Source organism: Lingula anatina, chromosome 3, assembly GCF_051362555.1.
Source record: "Lingula anatina isolate TDL-2025a chromosome 3, LinAna3.0, whole genome shotgun sequence".
Classification (NCBI taxonomy): domain Eukaryota; kingdom Metazoa; phylum Brachiopoda; class Lingulata; order Lingulida; family Lingulidae; genus Lingula; species Lingula anatina.
The window spans coordinates 10597539-10619127 of record NC_141769.1 but is presented as its reverse complement, the minus strand read 5'-3'; the positions used below and the strand labels follow the sequence as shown (position 1 = coordinate 10619127).

Genomic DNA, 21589 nt, shown 5'->3' with positions numbered 1-21589 from the left:
TTTTCAATTTATTTCAAAACTTACAGACATAAGGGCTGCCTTGTTTTATCGGAATAAGACGAGTTTTGTCATCCATAGCCATTATATGACATACCAGTGTATTTCACTGTGTTTAAATCGTTTCACCTTTGCAAGTTGTAAAAACACCTTCATTTGGACATTCCCCATTTATTTATGATGACATTTATGATGGCAAGAGGCATTTCTTGTCAGGAAATAGCTATATGAAGAATCGGCGTTTTGACGAAATAAATTAGGATGAAGTTGATCGGATTTTCAATGCGCTTTCGTTTCTTTTCTCTTAATTCCAAAAGCGCATTGAAAGTCCGATTATGAATTTTCGTGGGAATAATTCACTTTCTAAGCCATTAGGATGTTTAATGTTTATTCTGTATGAAAATTCCTTCGATTTAACGAAATGATATAAAGATGTATAATTTGAGGATAATTTCTTCATTTTATCTGTATAATGCTGTCCACAAAGGAATATTGGCGTGCTGAACGTATTTCCCTTTGTGTTCGAATCCAAATTAGTAGTCCTTTTCAAAGTTGTATGCTCATCACGGACAACCCAAGTGGTGATGCTAAAAAGTATCACAGATTAAAGAAAAATGGACGATAAATCCAATAAAGGTATCTTGTTCAACTGACGTAAGTTCACCATGGGCCATTTCCTAGTTTTAGCACTTTGTGTGAGCTCCGATCCAAGCTGGGGTTGTAATTGTGAACTACCCGAGCGATAAACCAGCAAACTGATACATTGAATGGCTAGATATGAAGTCAACTAGCTGTTGTACCTGCTTGGCCTATTTATTATGTTTTTGGTTCTGGAAGACACCAACTAACAGGTGACTAATCATCTAACTTGCTGTCCTTGATGCCTGGTCGCGCTCACTCGGCCTTCATCACAAACCACGTTTCGGTCACATCTGAGGACAAGGGGTAAGTTGTGAACACTGGTCCTGACATTAAAGTGCGCGTTTTGAGGACGAAATTATTTAAACTGATTCACGATAACCTGCAGCGTGGTCACTGAAATGCATGCAAGCCCGGGTAACACAAGAAACACGGCTTTGGCAAGATTACATTTGGTTGTTACGTTCTTGGCAGTTCTCATGAGCGTGGCCTTTCGTGCATTCTCATTTTCCGTGTGCCTGGACAACTTAGGGTATACGTGATGATACGTAAAATGACGTGCGTATTCTGCAATAGTCTAGGACCTAAGCAGGCCTACTAGGTTTGTTTATACTGAGTGCTCGGTCTACTAGTTTAATTTATAGGTGCGAGATCGGTCTATTAAGTTTGATTACAGCTAAGTTTACTAGGTTAATTTACGCGTTAGAGGTCGTTCTGCTAGGTTAATTAACAGGTAAGAGGTCTGTCTACTAGATTACGCTACAGTCAGGAGTTCGGCCTACAAGCTCCTAGATGCTTTTTAGTTGATTAAGAAATCGGCCAATTAGATAATTTTACGGGTAAATTGCGAACTTGCTAATTATGAATGCAGGCAAAATTTTGACAAAATCTTGTTATAAAAATACTAATATAAAAGAGGAAATGGTTGCAACTTTCATTCTGTCTGTTATTTTTGTTCGGATACACTTAAAAATGGGGGCATTTTTTTTATTAAAACACAAACATTGTATTGTTTAGGATTTAGTAAGGAAGCAGCGCAAAGATTTATTGGCAAAGGTGAAACATTAAAGTAACAAAAGACATGAGTTGCCTTTATGTTACTGAAATAAATAGTTGATGTGGGATTTTTTGTTAGAAAATCTACCAGATTAAGTAGATAAAACTAAACTTATATACTAATTATACTAATGAAAGAGGCAAGTTCCAATAGACCTTGAAACTCTGGGCAGCCGTCTGATCGCGGTAGTCTGCATTAATGCCCCGCCCCTTTTAAGTACACATGCCCTTTGAGCGTGTATTTTGTGACTTAGGATAACGGAGGACAACGCTTCGTTTACTTATTTACTTCACAAAAATGATAAGAGGCGAAGCGTGTTAGTTTTGATGTTACTCTGTCTGATAGCCAGACCTTTTGCTCGAGAGGTCACCCGTTCCATTGGCCGACGACTGACTCTTTGACTCTAGGTTAACAGCGTGATAGAATTCTGTCGCTTCTTTATCCATTTCTTCATTAATTTACATTTTTTATATTAAATATTCATTAATTATTTTCTTTTTACAAAATATTCTATAAACTTCCGAAGGGTGGCAGGTTAAATCCTGACTGTATGCATGAACTTACACGTATTTGCTCACACAGACCATGATTTAAAGTTGAAGAGTTGAATATCCAAACTAGGAAAAAGAAAAAGAAAAAACGCCCTAGGTCTTTTGCTCATTACCCTGACTGGGGTGTTGAAGTTCTTTTCAACTGCCATTGTGCTCGAAGCAAGTCGGCGACATCAGCTGTCAGCAGAATAGAATTACAAATAAATATTGACAAGGTTTTATGTACAAACCTTTAGAACGTTGTCAAATTTTGCGATTATTTCTGAATTACTATGTGGTTCCGCCCTATGTAACTCTTACGGAAAACTTAGAAACCAATTGCAAGCGTGTAAATTCCACCTATCAAAATATATATATTATTTAAGATATTGAAATTGTTTGACTCATTTGTTTTATTATATAAAAACGCTGAATGGCAAAATCATAATTGATTTATTAAAAATTATTTTGCATCTATTTTTGTCTTTTTTTTTTTAATCAGTCTATGCTTGTCCTACCCTAATTTCCAGGATAGCGTTTTCTTTTCAAATCAAACACCTGTGTATCTTTTGAACAGAGATTGCTACATTGACTACCTCTATTTTAGGTGCCTGGCAATATAAACATATGATCTATGCAAAGTGTATTACGTTCACTAGGATTTGGCCATTTGCCTTTCTTTTTCATGTCAAAGGCAAGAGATGTGCGTACAATGAGCGTACGAGACAGTTGTGGTGCGACGGGATACGGTTTCTGCTGTGCGTCGCATAAGAATCATAGCAATAAATCTGTTACATAAGTTTTCAACCAAAAGCACACTTGGGTTACCTTTACATGTGCAAAAAGAGGCGGGAGCTGATTCATCGTCTTTGTTGCGCTACCAACTGAGCCATTGGATAAGATACTTGAGGTGGGGTAATACCTTGCTTTTGCCCAAATTGTGATTTTCGTTTTTTACTCCGTCCTTTGTGTTCCAAAGAAAAAACCAATATAAAAAGAACGTTTTTTAATGCTTAAAATGAAGTCACAGGCAGCCAAACGCAGACGTTCCTAGTAGTAATTTAGTATAACGGATGTAAGTAAAAAACTTATTGCACTGATACATTTTTCAGAAGGTTTTCATTATATTTTGCCGGATTTTCTGCATAATGTGATATGCATTCGGACCAATTATATATATATATATATATATACATATATATATATATAACGGTTCATTTTTCACGGTTTATTATAAAAAGCATAAAAATATGAAAGTGCCATCTTCTTCGTTTGTTTGTTGAGTAAGCATCTAGGTCTTCGTAATTCTTTCATTATAGGTGATAGGTGATAACCTACTTTACCTTTACTCCATTCATTAAATACTGTAAATTTGATAACATGCCCTTGGTCAATTGTAACGTGTCTTTATAGTATGTTCCATTTTTGTTTTCCAGGTAAATCGGAAACACTACATCAGAGGACCCGTATTGGTATCAACAACTGTTACAACATTTGGATCTCTTGTCGACCAGCGGCTACGGCATCGGCAAATAAGGACTAGCGTCACATCCACCGCAATAACTGTACAAGTGAAAACTTTACCCCAACAACCACAGCGCCAACTGCCGAATGACATATCAACCAACACAATGGCTTTCAGCGTTCAAACCTCCACCCAACGAACACAGCGAATTTTACAGTCTAAATTAACAACCTTATTTTGGAAGACCACCAAAATAAAGCCGAATGTGCAACCCTGGGAACCTACCAAAGCATCACTCAATCCATCCACGATAAGCATAATCATGCACCCCAAGAACTTATTGGACACCTTTAATCACAGCGACACCATATATACATTATGGAACCCAGCGGTTACTAAACACACATCAGAGCATACATACCATGTTTATACTGTTCTTACTTTCTTGGCCTGTTTAACATTCATCGTGGCGCTATGTCTTCGTGCATGCAAATGGTTGAGGATCGATCTCAAGGAACAGGAACACAAGGAGGACGGACTATACTACGGTCTTCACAAAGTGGTGCTGAAACAACTCTTGAGCGATAAGGATGAACCACTTACAGCTGTACAGAAGGGTGGGGCCGATGAGAAAAGCTATATGCACCGCTCAACGCCTGATGATCTTCCCAGCGAATGCAAACACAAAATATCCTTTAAGGTGAAAGAAGAAGAAACTCCTTATGGGGTCGTGAAGGAAGTCGTGTCTGTGAGGAGTTTTAGTGACTACAATGCTGCGCTTGAGAAAAGGAGAAAAGACACTGAAACGCGGGAAAGTGGCACCGATTCACCCCGTGTATTAAAAATCCCTGACCAACATCATCGACAATATAAACAAAAAAATAAATGCTCAAATAAAATAAAGACGTGTGTTCAAGTAGAATACCACAATAATCAACAACACCAAACGGCACATAACAGTTCTATAGGCAGCATGCCAGACGTTCTTGCAACTTATTCCAATAGCGACTTGGTTCATATGACAGATAAAGTAGAACATAAGCATATGGTCCAAGACGTAGTTATTCTCAACTCTCCTTCCGTGAACAGCAACGTCAGTTTAATGGATACCAATGTTTCACAAAATGTTTCGAACCCCGAGTATTTTGCTTTGATAGATACTTTAGAGACCGAAACGTTACTAGAATGTCTCGATTCTTTAGATTCAGATATTGCTGGCTCTCGAAGCATTGGTGCATCGACGTTAAGTTTAACAGAGGAATTGGAGACCGTCATGAACGACTCGGAGCAATTCTCTTCATGGGATGAGTGCCTCGACACATGAAGTTGGATAAGACACTAGATATAGGCCTACTGCCTGTGATGTATTTTTCTAATAAAGTCGTGGCAATTTTGTACTGACAGTCGAATCTTTTCTTTCTTTAATATACGTGTATTTACTCGTTCCATAGCAATGGTGTGCAGCAGGTCCATAGGCAACGGGATTCTGAGTTTTGCAAGCACCGTCCTTTCGAATAAAAAAGGCTCTGCACTGAAAGAAAATTGGGTCTAGTTTCTGTGAATTTACGTAGGTGTCGCAAAAAGGGTACTTGAATCGTCTATGCGTTTCTCATAATCTGTTATGTATTGACAATGACAAATCTTTAGTCAATTTAGATAGCAAACAACCATCTGACTAGTACAATATTTTGAAATCGTTTATATTGACTTTAGTTTGAGTACAGAGATGGGTACATATGTAAAATTGCTGTGGTAAACCTACTGTAGGTACTTGTAAAAGGGGTCAGAAGAAGTAGAAAAGTAGACCCCCTCTTCCACGTCAACAGCGACTTCTCTGACAATGAAACGTGCCATAATTCATTACAAATGGTGATATATGTAACGTATGGATATAGAATAGTTATAGAATAGTGAGTAAGCCTTAAGATAAAATGTAATTATTTGCCTTTGTTTTTGCACAAAGAATTTTCATATCAAAAACCAAAATGAAACTTTTTATACTTACAATTTTATTAGTTTATTATTTTTTCGCTTTTTTATACCATGAAAATTATTAGAGTCAAAGAATTTTTTGAAAATGTGAAAAGGACACAAATTAGCCCCTATGTTACTTGAATTTAGTCTGTACGCAATAAATAAATTAAACCAACGGATAAATAAATAAATAATGAAAAAGTCTTGACCCACGGTGCGACGCAGCCCAAGAATTTGATGCAACCAAAATTCAAGTTTTTTTTATTCTGATGCATACAATAACAATAATAAACAAAAAAATTCGAGAAATGTCGGACATGTTGACGGAGGGGGGTCAAGAGGAGATAAAGATGTCACTGTGCATTGGAAGAATGACAAAATTTCGTACATTTTTTTCGACAGTAGCTAAAGAAAAAAATCTACCTGGGTGACTGCTGCAACCGCAGAACGTTACGACAATTTTAGTGCGACGGTGCACTGGGATCGCGACACCGGCGAAATACATGTAGGTTCGATGCTTTTAGTCGTGAAGTATGATTTTCCTAAAATGAAGAATTTCAATAGAATTAACTATCTAATACGTTTGAAAGGTGTTATAAAACACACTCAAATAAGTAACTGTTCAATAAATGGAGTCTTGAGCTATTCAACTCTTTGGCATGAAATGACATCTTAGCTGTAGCCTGACTTGACACGTGCCGGCTGCCTTAAGCCCTTACACGGCATGCCTCCATGCTTGAGCCAGCACCCTCTCAACTTTGATGGAGGAAAGGGGCGAATCTCGGAGTGTCTCACCGCAGAAAATGTTTGCTTAGCCGTAAGTGTCTTTTCTTACACACTCTGCAGGGTTATTTTGGTCATGTTTGACATTTTGGTTGTGCTGTTCATTAAGATAGTGGTAAAATACTCGAAAATAACCATTCCCAGCCTCGATAACTGCGGATTGTCTGTACTTGTTTTTTTCTGCAGTGCCTGTAGTACATAAACATTCTGTAGTACATAAACATTCTGTAGTACATAAAGATTCTGTGAAAACCTCCTGCTTAGGAGCTGTATAACCGGACAAGAATTAATAGAAAGTGCCATAATGTTGTTTTGCTTCTTGAACTCATTATTGCTGAGCAGGAATGAACCTATTAAAAATGCGTAGACTGTAGAATTCCCATTCATATTCCCCCCCCCCCCGTTATTTCTTGTTATATTAGAAGGAAATGCCATTTTCAGTTGCTGTTTACACCCCTCTGTGTTGCATCAGAAATTCTGCAGTTTCATAGGTGATGTAAGGTGTTGAGTGGTCCCTCTTTTTGTGAGTGAAATAGGGGGCATGACAGGCCCGTAGCCAGGGGGGTTCGGGGGGTTCGAAAGAACCACCCCTTTTGCTGGGAAAAGGTCCATTCTGGGTAAATTTTGATCTATGTACATGAATATTTTATGGAAAAAGCTCCACTTTTTCAGAAAAAGAACCCCCCTCTTGAAATTGCTGGCTACGGGCCTGCATTAGAATAGGTATATACATGTATCAGATTATATCCAATTTTCTTTTTGTTCATCACTAAGATAGAGTATGCAACATGTTTGATATTATCATAGTTCAATGATTGCCTTTCCCATTGAATGTTAGGACTAGTTCTAGAATTTTCTACATCAAATATGTTACACCACTGTTCAACCATTTTGACTTGTGATTTGTTATTTTCCAGTGTAGAAGATGACCACCATCAAGCACATCCTACAGCGGGAGGTGTTCCTGCCCACTGACGAGAGGCTGCTGGGAGTGGTCAGTGTGACCAAAGCTGGAAAGAAAAAGAAAACTAGCTTTCTAAGCATTGCAGGTGAGTAATCACTATCAAAGTACTTAGAATGTTTATTGGAATTTTTGGTTGTTTTTTTTTTCAAGTGATAAAATGTTTTTTTGAAGGCAATCCAAAGTATTCAAAGATATTATAGAAGTATTTGTATATAAAAGTAAATAAGAAATGCATTCTCATATTGTCAAAACTTGATTCATTCCAATTCTTTTTTTAGTGACGACAGAGAAACCTGTGCAAGTGAAGATTTATCAGCTGAAAAAGTCAGAGAAAGGAGAGACTTATAAAAGAAAACAGACATGGGAACTAAGAGAACTTAAAACAGTAGATGGAAAAGATGCAAAGAATGTAAGATATCTAGTAGTTAATTTCTGGTTTGGTGAAAACCATAGTCATATGACATGTAGTTATAAGTTTTGAATAATTTTCTTTTAGTAAAAGGAACAAAATTCTCTGTGTTGGAACCCATTCTCTTCTCAGGTCCCTAAAATTTGAACTGGCTGAATTTTTTTTATTTGTCCATTTTGAATGCTTTTCGTTTCCATTCCAGGACACTGCTGAGTTTGATCTTCAGTTTGAGAAGACATACAAATGGGTTGCTAGCCATCCAAGGGAGAGAGACACATTCCTGTCATCTTTGTGGAAAGTATGTTTGATGCAATTTATGAATGTTTACTGTTTGAGTACATTTTGAAAGTAATATTTTGTCTGTCTACAGGTAAAATTATTTACTACATGGAGTGACTGTACCAAAAGTATTTCAGACACTTTTAAACATTAAATGATATGTTTCAGCTGTGTCAGAGGTATCTGAAGCGTGGACCTGTGTTTGTCAATGTGCCAGACTACATAAGGGAAGGTTAGTACCAAAACACACACTTTCTCACTCACACACACACACACGCACACTCACATGCATGCACACACACATCTCTTTAGTCATTAGGTGTAGATTAGCACATGGGTCCTTGCTTGCTTTGTTATCATATTATTAAAGAATCTTTAATAGTGCATTTTTATGCCTAAAACATGATAAGACTGTAAGACTTTTAATCATAATGTGATCTACAAATGTTTAATTTAAAACTTTTGAAAACTTAATTGGCTGAAAGATCTAGATTGGTCAGTTATTAGTTGCAATAAAACATTAATTATTAAGGAAAAAGAGTGGTGAGCTCTGTCAAAATTTGGAGAATCTGGGGCCAGCAGTTTTCTGTCTATATCTTTATTATTGTTATTTCAGACAGTCTTGGTGTCACAGATGTCCGTCCCCATGGGGTAGAGGACACTATAGCCGCTGTGGTGGATGAGGATTACCAGGCTATTACTGAGAAGGAAGAAAAAGACCTGGAGACACTGATGAAGCAGTGTGAACATGCCATAAGCAATGCAGAGGCTTTTGCTGAACAGCTGTCAAAAGATTTGTCTGTGTTAGATGGGGTGAGGGTGAAATGCTTTCTGTCATTGGTATGCTTGTTTAAATTTAAAGATAAGTAAAATGGTTAGGTGGATAGACTATTTAGTTTACAAGTCAAGTATAGAGTAGTTTTCCCTTTTTGTATGCTATGCAAATCCTTTTGATGGGTCCTCTGTGACCAATTGAATGTGAATTAAATATTTGTTACCCTGTAAACAGCTTGCCAACTCTGTATTGAAGAGAAAGTCATTCGAGGCTGGATGCACTGCACCCCTTTGCTACAGTTAGGACTATTGTATTATTTGGGTTTGAACTAGCTGCATTTCTGATATCCTCTTTAAAACACACTCATATCTAAAAAATACAAATCATAGTAAGATGATTGTCAATTGAAACTTCAAGTCACCATATGACGTCTTTCAGGCCAACATCCACTCCATCATGGGTTCAGAAGATCAGGTGGTTCAGTTGATGAAATTACTGGATGATGGAGTCCGGGAAACAACCAAACTGGAGACCAAGCTCAATAGATATGATGAGTTGTTGGCTGTAGGTTTTTCATCAACATGCACTGGTCATGCATACATATATCTAAACATTATTTTGTTAAAGGCAGAGTTTTTAGAAATATTTGTCTCATTTCTGGTATTTCGCTTTAAAAACAAATTTAAATTTATTTTCAGATGATACTATTAGACATCTTACTAACTGATGGACTTCTCAGTTATCTGTGCCATAGGCAGTGACTGGCATTATTTTAATATTGGCTTTACAACAGATTATATATAGATAGATAATACTTTATATAGGTGCAAAGATTTTATGTCTGTATTTGCACTGTAGTAGATGTTACAGTTGATGATAACATTTTCCTTATTTATTATTATATTTCCTGTATTTTAGAGTGTGAAGGAACAGATGGAAAGCATGAGGGACAAGGACACTCTGATCCATATCCAGAACAAGAATCATCAATCTTTGATTGACGAACTGGAAAATTTGATTGTAAGTGGTCAATAAGAACTGTTGGGGTTATTTTGTGTTGATGTAGGTATGGTGAAAATGTGTTTGAAAAAGGACAATTGATACAAGGCATATGTAAGGGGTACTTGCAAAAATTATTTGGAAAGAAGTGAGTAAGGGTCTAAAAAATTGGTTGTCAAATACTTGTCTATGACAAGTGATCCTTGCAAATAAAATTCTTGACCAGCCAATGTAATCTCTTATGGAATTATCTGCTGCAGTTAATGAATTTAATTATTGAAAATTAGCTGTTAAATGCTGCCTTTATGAAACAGACTGTTGGTCATCAGTTGGTTATTGAATAATGTGATATTTTTCTTTTTCATAAACCATTTTGTGCTAGTCCTATATAGTCAAAATGCAGGATTACAGGGGTCTTTTTACCAAGCTAAGACCTTCTGTATAAATTATTTTCAGGGAAGGCTGAACCTGGACCACAAGCATGAGAAGGCACTGCTAGATGGGGATCTGTCCACACCATCTGGGATTTATGAGAGCACAGAGGCTGCTGAAGAGCTACAGAAGTGCATGGCAGCAGAAATACATCCTGGTATGTGTACCGGCCACCATATTGGTCTGGCTCATGACAGACATACTTGTTTAAGCCAAATAATTTTTTTTGTCCAATTAATGTTTATATTGATACAGAAAGATTGAATATTTTCAAATAGAGTTTATAAAACATCAAATGCCCAAATAATTTAGATATTTGCATAAATTGTTCTATGCTAGAGGGAGTTTAGAATGTAATTTTTGTCAAGAGTCCCAAAATATTTGAATGTACTGCTTCTTACCAAAACACATTCTTCATATTTTGGCCTAGATAAATTGTGGTTCAATTCACAGATGTATCAGCTCCTAGGGCTAAGTGCATATTGTTATATTCCAAAATGACATCTTTAATTAATATCATCAAAGTTCTTGATTTGACAGACATTGTTAATCATAAACATTCTTATTGTTAACTTTCAGTTCAATAGTTTTAATTGTCAATATTTTTTTGAATTATTTGCGCAATATTTAATTTTTAGCTTTAATGAAGATGCAAGCAGTTCAAGAACAACAAAAAAGGTTTGGAAAATACAGAGTTGCTTTTGCCAAGAGACTTTCCCATCACCTGAACAACCTATTTATACACCAGGTAACCTTCTTGTCATAAAGTAGATGATCTTTATATCAAAAACATATTGTTTCAGTATATTATAAATCTGTAATTATTGGAAAAAGTCATGTTATGTCCATCACATTTTGCATATCTTGCATAACACTTCTGTAGAACTACATAATACATATACACCATTTGTAAAACTTTATTTTACATAATTTTTTGTGTTTTAGACAGATTTTAATCAATGATTACCAAAGAAGTGGTTGTATTTTACCATTATATTTAGTAGAATATAAGAATATTTCCTGTACATTCATTCCAGAGTTCATATCCATGCATTAGTTTTTCAAACATTTATTTAGGGTAATGAGATGAGTGAGACATTGAGCAGACATGCCACAGATCTGAAGCTTCCACCACACCATTCCTGTCACCGAGATTTGACGCCATATGCTGAACTCATGATGTGGCTGAAGGAGGCTGATCCACAAAGTTTTCAGCAGCTGGCCAAGGTATGGTGGCTGGGTCTCATAAATGAGAAAAATTGTTGGAAAATTGTGAAAATATTATTCTGTTGATATATGTAGCTGGAAAATGACCAATAGCAATTTTTGTTTTGAGGTGAAGTTGGCCTTTTTCTGGTGTTCTGGTCCATATAAAAAGAAGCTTGATCATAAGAATTGTTGATTAACTTTTTGTGGCATCTGTGAAAAATTAGAGCAAGGTCAGTTTGGCGAAGGTCTGTTCTGCTGCAATTACAAAATCAGATAATTGAAAATGGGATGGTTAAAAAAAAATACTGTCTCGCATTTTTGTGTATTGATGGTACAGTTTTTTTAGAAATGATTTTATCAATGCCCTGTCTTTGGAAATAAAACACAATATTTATTCAATGTAATGGCCATTACTTCATCTTCATGAACAGGTCTACACCAACAATCTCAGCAGATTGTATGACAAGGAAGTAAAAGATTTCTTTGAGCTGGCTAAACAAAGATTTTTACATGCCAAAACTGTCGACAAGAAGCATGGAGGTGAGTAGGTTGTTAAGCTCTCAGTATGGTTTATTTATTCCTTTATTATTTTTATTTTTGAAACTAATGTTCTGTAAACACTATTGATTGCCATATCTTAGGGTATTGTGGCAAATGGAAAAAAAAAGATGTACCTTTAATTTTGTGTTTTCCAAGATGAAATGTGGATGATGCCAGTTTATGGTAATTGGTAAGTTGACATACTTAACTGATGAAATTTATGAAATGAAAATTTTGAAAAAAAGTGTACTAAGGTGATTGTTGTTTGATTATTTCCATCCCCAGGTCTCACAGTTCCAAGTCATAGATTTGAGGGTTCAGGTTCTAGCTTGGACAGGGCAATGGAAACCAGCCCAAGAGGAAGAACTGCGTCCCTTCAGAGCCTGGACTCTGCTGATTCCAAGGGGTCATCTCAGGACCTCACACGAGGAAAGTTTGACCAGGTCAGTTAAGTCCACTGTTAATATCTGTCACATGAAACTCTTGTAGAGGGTTAGTGCTTTCATGGCCTTTCAAGAAGCCTACCTTTTATTTGCTGATGCATTCTCTTTTGGCATTTATAATCTGAAATTTCTTTTTAAAGCTACTGGAAATTTACCAAATGATGCGATTGTCATGATAATCATTAGCTAATAATAATGGCTTTGTGAAGCAAACCCCGGTTTGATGCTTTCAGTAGAGGCCCCAACAGTGTTGACTATTAGAGCAGCTTCAGCTTGCTGTCCAAGTAATCAAAATGAGAACACTTTTGTGGCTTTCCCAGCATAAATCCTGAGTTGGCCACATCTTATGTACTTTGTAAAATTTTACTTAGATTATGTGAATTAGACCATAGCTTTTTCTTTTATACATTGTACATGCATGGTATGATAAATTGTTTTAATTTCAGGTATTTGAGAAGATACTTTGTGAACTGGAACCATTTTGTTTAGCTGAGCAAGATTTTTGTGTCAAGTTTTTCCACCTGACTCTTGATCCTCATTCTGATGATCTGGAGTCAATGCTGGTAAGTGATTTCAAGAAAATATGTTCTAAACTAGTAACAGGGGACAATATGAACAGTGGTTAATTTTTACTTAATTCAGCCATGTGATGTAACTCTTTTATAAACTTCTATTTTTCAGATATGATTTTTTCTGTTAACCCCAAAAACCAGTGCAATTTTAAACACCATTTGAAATGTTTTTTTCAATCTGTCATTAGTGTCAGATATTATTTTGAATTTACATCTTATATTTATTTTCATCTGAAACCCTTTATGTACACTTAATTGTTTCAAGAGGAAACTGCTTCTTGGTTTGCAGGAAGACCAAACTTCAAAGCACGAAGACACTCACTCCGTTCATTCCCACAGTTCCCAGCATGATGATGACGACATATGGGTGATGAGGCCGCAAAACAAGGCCAAAAGTCTGGCAGAGTAAGTCTTTACATCAAATGTAATATGTAAGCCAATTAATGTTTGGTATGCTGGTTTGTGTATTATATCATATTGATTTGATTTAACTTTTGGGGCATGTTTTATGTGTAATGGTAAAGATAAGGTTGTAAAGATTATAAGTGTGATTACTAAATTTGTGTTATTGGATTTTGACAGCATGATTTGGCAAATGTGATGGTATTTTGTTGAAATTTATTTGAAGGTGGATAAGAATTCTTTGGGTGATCTCTAAGATTGCAGGGAGTTAGTTATGATTTGTTGAACAAAATTTCTTTGAAATTCTTTATATTACGAAGTCTAGTGCTACATTTCTCTTGAAAAGTGACATCAGCAGTTATGAAAATTTGGCCTCATTGTTCTCTAAACCCTTTGTTGTATTCCCTCCATTTGCTTAAACCCAGCTTCTTTTAGTACATTTTAAGTTCAATGTGCCCATTATCTGCATTTTAAAATCATTGGAAATATTTTGCATTAAAAACTGCATGTTTTGCTGCAGCATGGATCCTTATTCAGAAAACCAAGTTCCAGTGAGGTTTGTGTGTTGTAAACAAATTCTTTTTTAATTCCACGTTTCTGTATTGCACTTCTCAGAGTACTGTGTGCATCTTTTTGACATTTAACAAAACTGTGTCTACTAGCCACTGCTATTACTACTACAGAAACCATTGCAATGCAATGCTGGTGACTTCACTGCTACAACAGGCATTTGAATCACCCTGTATTCAGTGTATGAGCACTGAAGGAAACATGACTGTGTTGGAATTGTTTTGGCTGTTTTAAAGGTGACATTGTATGATACAAGGCAGGGCTTTGAAAATGATATATGTGAGCTTGAAATTTCATTAATATAAATAGAAGTTTTGTACTTGAAAAACTTGTAAAAGCTTGTGTGGTGCATGTACAGGTACATACAAAAACATCAAAAATAGGTATGTGCATGTGTTGATGCAGATAAGTTGCAAATATATATGCACAGGTAATGAACCAATCTTTTGAATGGGCAAATATTATCAGTTTTTCAGATACATTATTTGGGAATCATTAATGATTGTATTTCTGTATCACATTTTGGTACTTTCACTGTATAGAACTGTAGGATAGTCTGCTTTTCAATTACCAGTCAGTACAAATGTTCTAATTTAAATTTTTTACTTCAAAAATCATCTGTAAAATTCAGTGTACCTCATTGGAAAGACTGAGTCATGACATTTGAACATGCAGGCACTAATACACATATGTACAAATGCATGTGCAGTACTGCTCACACTTACAAAGACACAAAAATGCAATTGTGCAGCCCCAGTTATTTTATTAAAACTATTTTGGAAGTTTTTTATTAAAAAGTGAAAAATTGGAATTCAAGAAGAACATATATCATAATTAAAATGCCCTCTTTCCATCTGCAATGTTTTTGTAACAAAGGCCGTTAAATGCTGTTAATATACTTATGCCTGTAAACTGTCTTGATATAACTTTTGACTGTGAAATTCAACACATAAATTTCCCAGTCTAATCCTTGCTTTTTCATAACCCTTTTATGACTTGTTATTATAGTAACTGATTGTTGTTGTTGTTTTCTAACAATTTTAACACCATCTTTTACAGTTTTAAGAGTTTTTAAAATCACTTCACTTTTTTACAGATTTTTGTTGAATTTTCTTACTTACATATCTTCTGCATATGTTTTTATTAGTGACGGCTAAAAGACAGAAGCCAAGAAGTTTATTTTTTCAGTTTTTATATTTTTAAATTAACGTTACTATATTACAGCAGTACTCTTAAGTTAAGACATCAGTTGAAATAGTCCAATAAATATGTAATTTCTTGATTCATATAAACACATTTGCATAAATACACAGGTTTATATTTATATATAAAAAATGGTACTTATTTTTAGAAAGTTCATTGATCCTTATAAAATTCAATATGTATTTTCAAGAATATGAAATCAAATTGAGTAATTCTCATAGTCCTTTCAGTATTACTTTATGAAATGTCGCATGTGGTATTTATAATCTTTTTGCATGTTATATTTTCTTTTTTATGGTTTAGGAGACAGTTGAATGAAGAAGTCAGGTGAGATTTCCTCAAACATGGTTCCCATACTTTCATATATAAAACAAATATATTTACTAACTTCTACACAACATTCTATTAACAGATTTCACTGAAGGTAAGACATTTGAATACTCTTGGCAGTGTAAATTTGCCTGGCTGTATTTACACATGACATTGCCTATCTGCTTACTTATATGACACCTGCATCATAACTCCAGAATTTTAATTGATATAATCCTGAAATAGTTGAAGATTTTTTCTCTTTAATTTTTTGTACATCTTATCTGTAACCCTATAATACAGACCCTTGTTAAATGGAACAAAAAGTGAAAGGGCTAGTATCATATTTGGTACTTTATATTTTTTTTACATCAAAGTGTAAGTGGCAAAGTGATGGCTGATGTATCGGACTTTGTTTGGATTGGTTACAGAACTTACAGAATTGTAGGTTGTTTTCATGGGTTTGGTTGTAGTTAGGTTTGGAAATTTATCTTTAGTTTTGAAACTGTTTGGTATGGTGGCATGCACCATTCTGTATATAGATGGATGGATGTCCATTTGGAGTGCAGTGACAGTGACAGAGTATTATAGGATGGGAGAGTATATTAGAAACGATAAACACATTTTGATATATATATTTTTACAAGAGCTTGTGATTGCTGATTGTATTTAAATGAATGAAAATGTTACAGAAAATAAGACATTTATTTTTTCTTGCAGGCGGATGATGGGTGAACTGTTCCCCTCCCTTGAATCAGAATTACTGAATTTTATCACTTTTGGAGATAAATTAGACAGTTTGTAAGTCATGTCAGTCATCTTATTTGTGCTTTGTATTTTTAAAGTATTTTCATGTTCAGCAAGTCAAAAAAAAAAAAAAAAAAAAAAAATCAAAAGATGAAACATAGTTTATTTGGATGCACATTTGCCATCACATGTACATAAACCGCTAGTTTTTATTTTATTTATCAATGAGACCTATTGTAGTAGTAAGGATTGTCTGAAACAGTCATATGGCAACTGGCTGCGCGTAGGAAAATATTCAGAACGGAGCGCGTGCGCTGAGATGACGTCGCGGTCGAAATTTTGTAAAATGCGTAACCATCGCAGAAATTCATGAATTGTCCTTAATTGCCCTCATACGTGCTTGTCAAAAATTAAGACGTGGTAGCAGAGTTCACTGCGCGTCTCGACGTGTGCGATTTACTTGCAAGGAAGCAGAAATGAATGAGTTAGAACTCGACGAAATCGCTCAACGGGTCAATTTTGAGCCGTAGCAACACTGTAACAATTTGAGATTTCTCCTTTATTAGAAATAACGCATCTTAGTAAAGTCCGTAAAATGTGGCTTTTAAAATAAGAAATATAATTGTTAAGTTTCATCGAAGTTTATTGTAGCAACTTTTTATGCGAGCTGTTGAAGTACATTTTTTGACTCTATTCCGCTAGATGTCATCCATATTCTGACGTCATATTCTCCAATACAGAAGCAAGTGAAGGTCTGAAGATTTCATTAAATTTCGAGAAGTAAAATACTTTTCACTTATTTGCACAATAAAATGGCCTTTTTAGTATAATAAATAATATCTGAGGTGTTTAACTCATTTTACCTTTCTAGATGTCTTATTTCAAAAGACGGATGTTTATCGAGCGGTTTCGCACCTGCACAAAACAAGCCGATCGAGTGATGCGAATCCTCCTCGAAATTTGCTGCCATAAGTTTAATCTGCACAATCCTAAGTTACGAGAAAACTGAACACAACATATTCATTCTGTTTACCATTGCGGACTGCGGCTCTGCTTACACTGTATGTTGTTTATTCATATAGTAAAAATAATGAAAATAAACCGACTTCGATAGTTTTTCCAGTGGTGTGGAGGAGTTCTATTAGTAGGATACAAGAACAAAAAAAAAAAAAAAAAAAAAAAGGCTTTTAAGGAAAAAGAAGAACTATATATTTGTCATGGAAAGCCTAAAATTTCCAGCTTAAGATATTCTTCAAAAACCGATCGTAATATGTCAAGTCAAATTTTAAATTTAAAAAAAATCTTGGTTCTTCTATTATTCCCACACCCCCTTCATTTTGCAACTATGGACTAAGCTACCCAGCCAGTAGAGATGTGGCATTTGAATCTTTGATACTTTTTGGATACATTTTTTCACTTGTCAAACTTGTTTACGAAAAAATTTATAAATAGGTGACCAACATATAACCTCCTGCATAAATGATATCATAATACATAAACCCAGGCCCCTATCTTAGGATCAGTTTTTGTATAAATGATAAAATCCCATTGATAAAATCTTTCAGAATAGGAGCAATTATCAAAATGCTCATGCAAAGGCACAGGGATGCCTTTCGCATGCCACGCATCAAGGATAGGTGAAGGTCGTTCAGAAAAATACTGGAACTAGTTTAAATCGGTTGCGTCAGACTCAACATTGTTCTTAGGTTAGTTTTCATTACATTTGAATAAAATTTTCAACTTTCAACAGTATCAAGGTCGAGAAATTTCACCGTTTTACAGAGGTATCAAGAAACGTCATTTTCCCCCGTTTTTTTCGTTGACTGTTGAATTCGGGAGCAGTGTGACTATACTAGAGATAACGCATTCTTGAAACTTTGAAATTTTAAACCTAAGATGATATTTTAACACATATCTAAAAATGATAAAAGTTCAGGCTGGCAACTTTTTTCCTCGCATTATAGTCCCACCCCCTACGAGATACATTTTTTGGTTCATTTTTTTCCAAAGTCCTAAAATCGTGTCCGTATTTCATTCATAAAAAATGGCCAATTGTGTAATCCTTTGTAACCACTGGTAACAGCGCATGTTTTTCTACATGTCTATATAAAATGACTTCACAGAGTGACCTTGTTTGATTTTAATAGAGCATTATTTGCAAGGTATGGTTTTTCACGTCGGCCATCTCACATGTCCAGAAACGGCGCTACTTCGTGACGCGGACTCACTGAAAAGTTTCAAATAACCGCCATGACGTTACGTTTTTCAGCCAGTTGCCATCTGACTGAAACAGGCTTCACATGAGGCTGGAGAGTGGAATTAAAAGAAAAAACTGATATATAGATAAGAACTGTGTATATTGTTCATCAGCTTTTGGCAACGCGCATTGTATCTGAACTTACTTAACATGTTCATTGTCTGACAATGATAAATTGTGAAAAGACAGAGAAAAAGTTGATGATCCTTTCGTTATTTTACCTATGAATATTAAATTATGCAAGTTATTTCATTTTAGGGAATACCCAACTGATTATGCAAACATGTATGAATAATAAATGCTAAAAGATTACTGTGAACAATCATGTTTATCTGTTGCAGTAATTCCATGTATATGTTGGTCCGTATGAGCCAACATGTCATCCATGCCCAGGATGCTGGTTCCTTCCTGAGCAAAGTGTTTGCCAATGTTCTGGTCAATATTAAAAGAAACTTTGATAGATTCATTGTAAGTATTCATTATTTATTTTGCAAGCATTTATTATTTTGATTTCTTATCGGTTGATATATGATATAACTCAAACAAAATTTTCATCTCACCATAGTGAATAGAGTGAACTAAAGATTTTAGTTGTCTGAAAATTGCGATATGAACAAGGCTTTAAAAATCAAACTGCTTAAGTAAAAGAAAAATTTCTCTATGGTTGGCTTACATGTAAATCTATTGATCAAAAGTTCAGCTTAAAACTTAAAGGGATCTGCATCCTTACGGGTATTTTCTTGGTTGTCAGAATAAACAGCCAATTTCAGTTGTACAGCTATTGTAATAAGATTTACCTCTTGGTCATCAGAAATGGTGTAGAAATAAAAAAAATTTTGAATTTATTCTTCAATTCTAATTCTCTCCCTCAGTTTCAATTTTTACGTCTTTTATATAGCGCAAATTACATTTTTAAAGTAATGATTTTTAATATTGCATGGTTCCAAAATGTGTGACATTATACCTATTATGTATTTAAAATGTTCATGATTTTCATGTTTTAGTTACACAGAATCAAAGCTGTGGAGGAATATAGGATTTCTAAGAAGAATAAATGTGGTGTTGTGATGTTTGTACACCACTTTGAGGTAAGGGCTTATTGTAAGTGCGAGAAAGTAAACAATTACCTAATTATAAGTTTGAGGGAATGAAGTGGAAAATGAATTACGTTTTTACAATTTGTAGATTTATTTTTCCATTTCTCTCTGTTTTTACATATTTTCATCCTTTTTTGTATGATATAAGTAATTTTTTTCTAACTTTGAAAATTTGCATCCATTCCCATGATCATATGTTTGAAGTTGGAACTTATCATATTTATTTATTTATTTATTTATTTATTTATTTATTTATTCAGGATTTTGCCCACCAGGCAGAGGCTATATTCCAAGGTTCAGACAGGAGAGCTGACCTTGATAAAGCTTACAGCAAACTCATCAGAACTGTCTTTGAGCAGCTTCTGAGAATTAGCACAGATCACCCCAAGACTCCCAAAGATGTGGTCCTTATGGGTAAGAAAACAGGGCATTGCTGTTTGGTTCTTTGTGAATTTGAATTATGTTACCTTTAACAGGTCACAGCAGTCTTGAAACAGTCTATGAACATTTGCCTCAATGGATAAAGTATTGAAAAATAATTAATTTTAATTTCAAGGCAATAAATACCACATATTGATTATAATAGTATGAAATATACCCGATCTTGCTCATAATTTATTAGTTTTATATAAATTTATAATTTAATTTGATGATAATGTTTAAGAATAAGCTTTAGTACATTTTCACTGTGATAAGAAAAATGATACGTCAGTTTTAAATTATTTTTTCTTCAGAAAATTATCACCATTTGTATGCCACATTATCCCAATTAAAGATCAGCTGTTTGGAAAAAGAACGTAAAGATGCCAGACAGAGGTACCAAGAGCACCTACAGGCCTATGTGACAACTTACCTGGGAAGACCCTTGGAGAAACTCAATGTAAGAAGACAGAGTGAAATGAAATATATTTTAAAACTGAATTTTTGTTAAATACTGTGTATTTTTGTAAATCAGATTATTTTGTTCAAGTTCCTAAAAAAATTTATGAATTTATTTTATGGGTGACTTTTACAGAATTTAGAAGAGCAGAAATATCAAGATGCCTTTATTTTGTTACCTGTGTTGTACTTGATTTCATTACTTCAGAATAATTACACAATTTTCTTCAGATGTTAAATTAACAAATACGACTTTTAAATTGTGTTTCCCTCTTTTTTACTCCAATACAAAACATACTTTCAGAATTATTAATAACATTTATGCATTGTAATACAGTGAGTGATGCTCAGACGCTTTGTGTTTGTAGACATTTTTTGAAGGTATTGAGAGCAAGGTGGCCTCAGGAGTAAAGGAAGATGAAGTGGGGTACCAGTTGGCCTACAGCAAACAAGAGCTGAGAAAAGTCATCAAAGAATATCCTGGGAAAGAGGTAAGGGATGGAGAGTTAAGCATACAGCATCATTTATTTTACTTTAAAGCACTCTCCTGTCAAAAGACAATGGGTCGCGCCGTGCTTTTTTTCGTGTAAAGTCACGACATCCACGAATGCGTTCCACGCACCAATGCTCAGGGTTAATTACTCGTGCTTTAAGCCAGATAAAGCACTCGGCGCTGAGCTTTACGAGAAAAAGAGCAGATAATTGGCGAGGCGAAGCCTCGCCAATTATCTGCTCTATTTCTCGTAAAGCTCAGCGCCTCGTACTTTATCTATACCATAATAAAATTTACAAAAATTACTTTGTTATATCTCAAAAAGATTATTAAGTAGCAATGGAAAGGAATTTAACGTCATTAAATGAAGTATTTGTGAGTTATGAAAATTGATGAATGTTCGAAATATTTTATGTAACAGTGACAGAGGGTTTAGAATTTAAAAAAAATCACTATGTCATATTGGGATATAAAGTGTGAAAAGGAATCTAGATTTATAATAAATGGCAATAATATCATGAAAAATAATTGTTAGGTTTGGACTTTTCCTGCTGGGCATGTGCCA

General features: G+C 34.9%; 2 protein-coding genes across 5 annotated transcripts in view; both read left to right on the top strand.

The window, feature by feature from the left end:
* The first annotated feature begins 981 nt into the window (after window positions 1-981).
* LOC147762901 (uncharacterized) lies at window positions 982-5091 on the top strand. Of its 2 annotated transcripts, none has more exons than XM_087007823.1 (2): window positions 982-1237; window positions 3660-5091. In XM_087007823.1, the coding sequence occupies exon 2, from the start codon at window positions 3855-3857 to the stop codon at window positions 5010-5012; it is 1158 nt and encodes a 385-aa protein (XP_086863949.1). In that variant the 5' UTR covers window positions 982-1237; window positions 3660-3854; the 3' UTR covers window positions 5013-5091. The 2 variants fall into 2 exon arrangements, with proteins under 2 accessions (XP_086863949.1, XP_086863948.1); XM_087007822.1 differs by lacking the exon at window positions 982-1237 and adding an exon at window positions 2326-3133.
* A 1261-nt stretch (window positions 5092-6352) lies between these two features.
* The window catches only part of LOC106164258 (exocyst complex component 1), a 16367-nt gene continuing 1130 nt past the window's right edge, over window positions 6353-21589 (top strand). The window contains exons 1-23 of one of the 3 annotated variants that reach the window (XM_087007393.1): window positions 6353-6479; window positions 7363-7494; window positions 7688-7818; window positions 8021-8116; window positions 8266-8329; window positions 8714-8910; window positions 9311-9436; window positions 9791-9892; window positions 10328-10460; window positions 10942-11051; window positions 11381-11530; window positions 11944-12052; window positions 12338-12495; window positions 12942-13058; window positions 13357-13472; window positions 13990-14025; window positions 15546-15569; window positions 16272-16352; window positions 18897-19023; window positions 19560-19643; window positions 19913-20066; window positions 20387-20532; window positions 20900-21022. In XM_087007393.1, the coding sequence (XP_086863519.1) occupies window positions 7371-7494; window positions 7688-7818; window positions 8021-8116; window positions 8266-8329; window positions 8714-8910; window positions 9311-9436; window positions 9791-9892; window positions 10328-10460; window positions 10942-11051; window positions 11381-11530; window positions 11944-12052; window positions 12338-12495; window positions 12942-13058; window positions 13357-13472; window positions 13990-14025; window positions 15546-15569; window positions 16272-16352; window positions 18897-19023; window positions 19560-19643; window positions 19913-20066; window positions 20387-20532; window positions 20900-21022 (2508 nt within the window). In that variant the 5' untranslated portion in view covers window positions 6353-6479; window positions 7363-7370. The remainder of the gene's footprint in view (window positions 6480-7362; window positions 7495-7687; window positions 7819-8020; window positions 8117-8265; window positions 8330-8713; window positions 8911-9310; window positions 9437-9790; window positions 9893-10327; window positions 10461-10941; window positions 11052-11380; window positions 11531-11943; window positions 12053-12337; window positions 12496-12941; window positions 13059-13356; window positions 13473-13989; window positions 14026-15545; window positions 15570-16271; window positions 16353-18896; window positions 19024-19559; window positions 19644-19912; window positions 20067-20386; window positions 20533-20899; window positions 21023-21589) is intronic. The other 2 variants (XM_087007394.1, XM_087007396.1) reach the window with 2 other exon arrangements.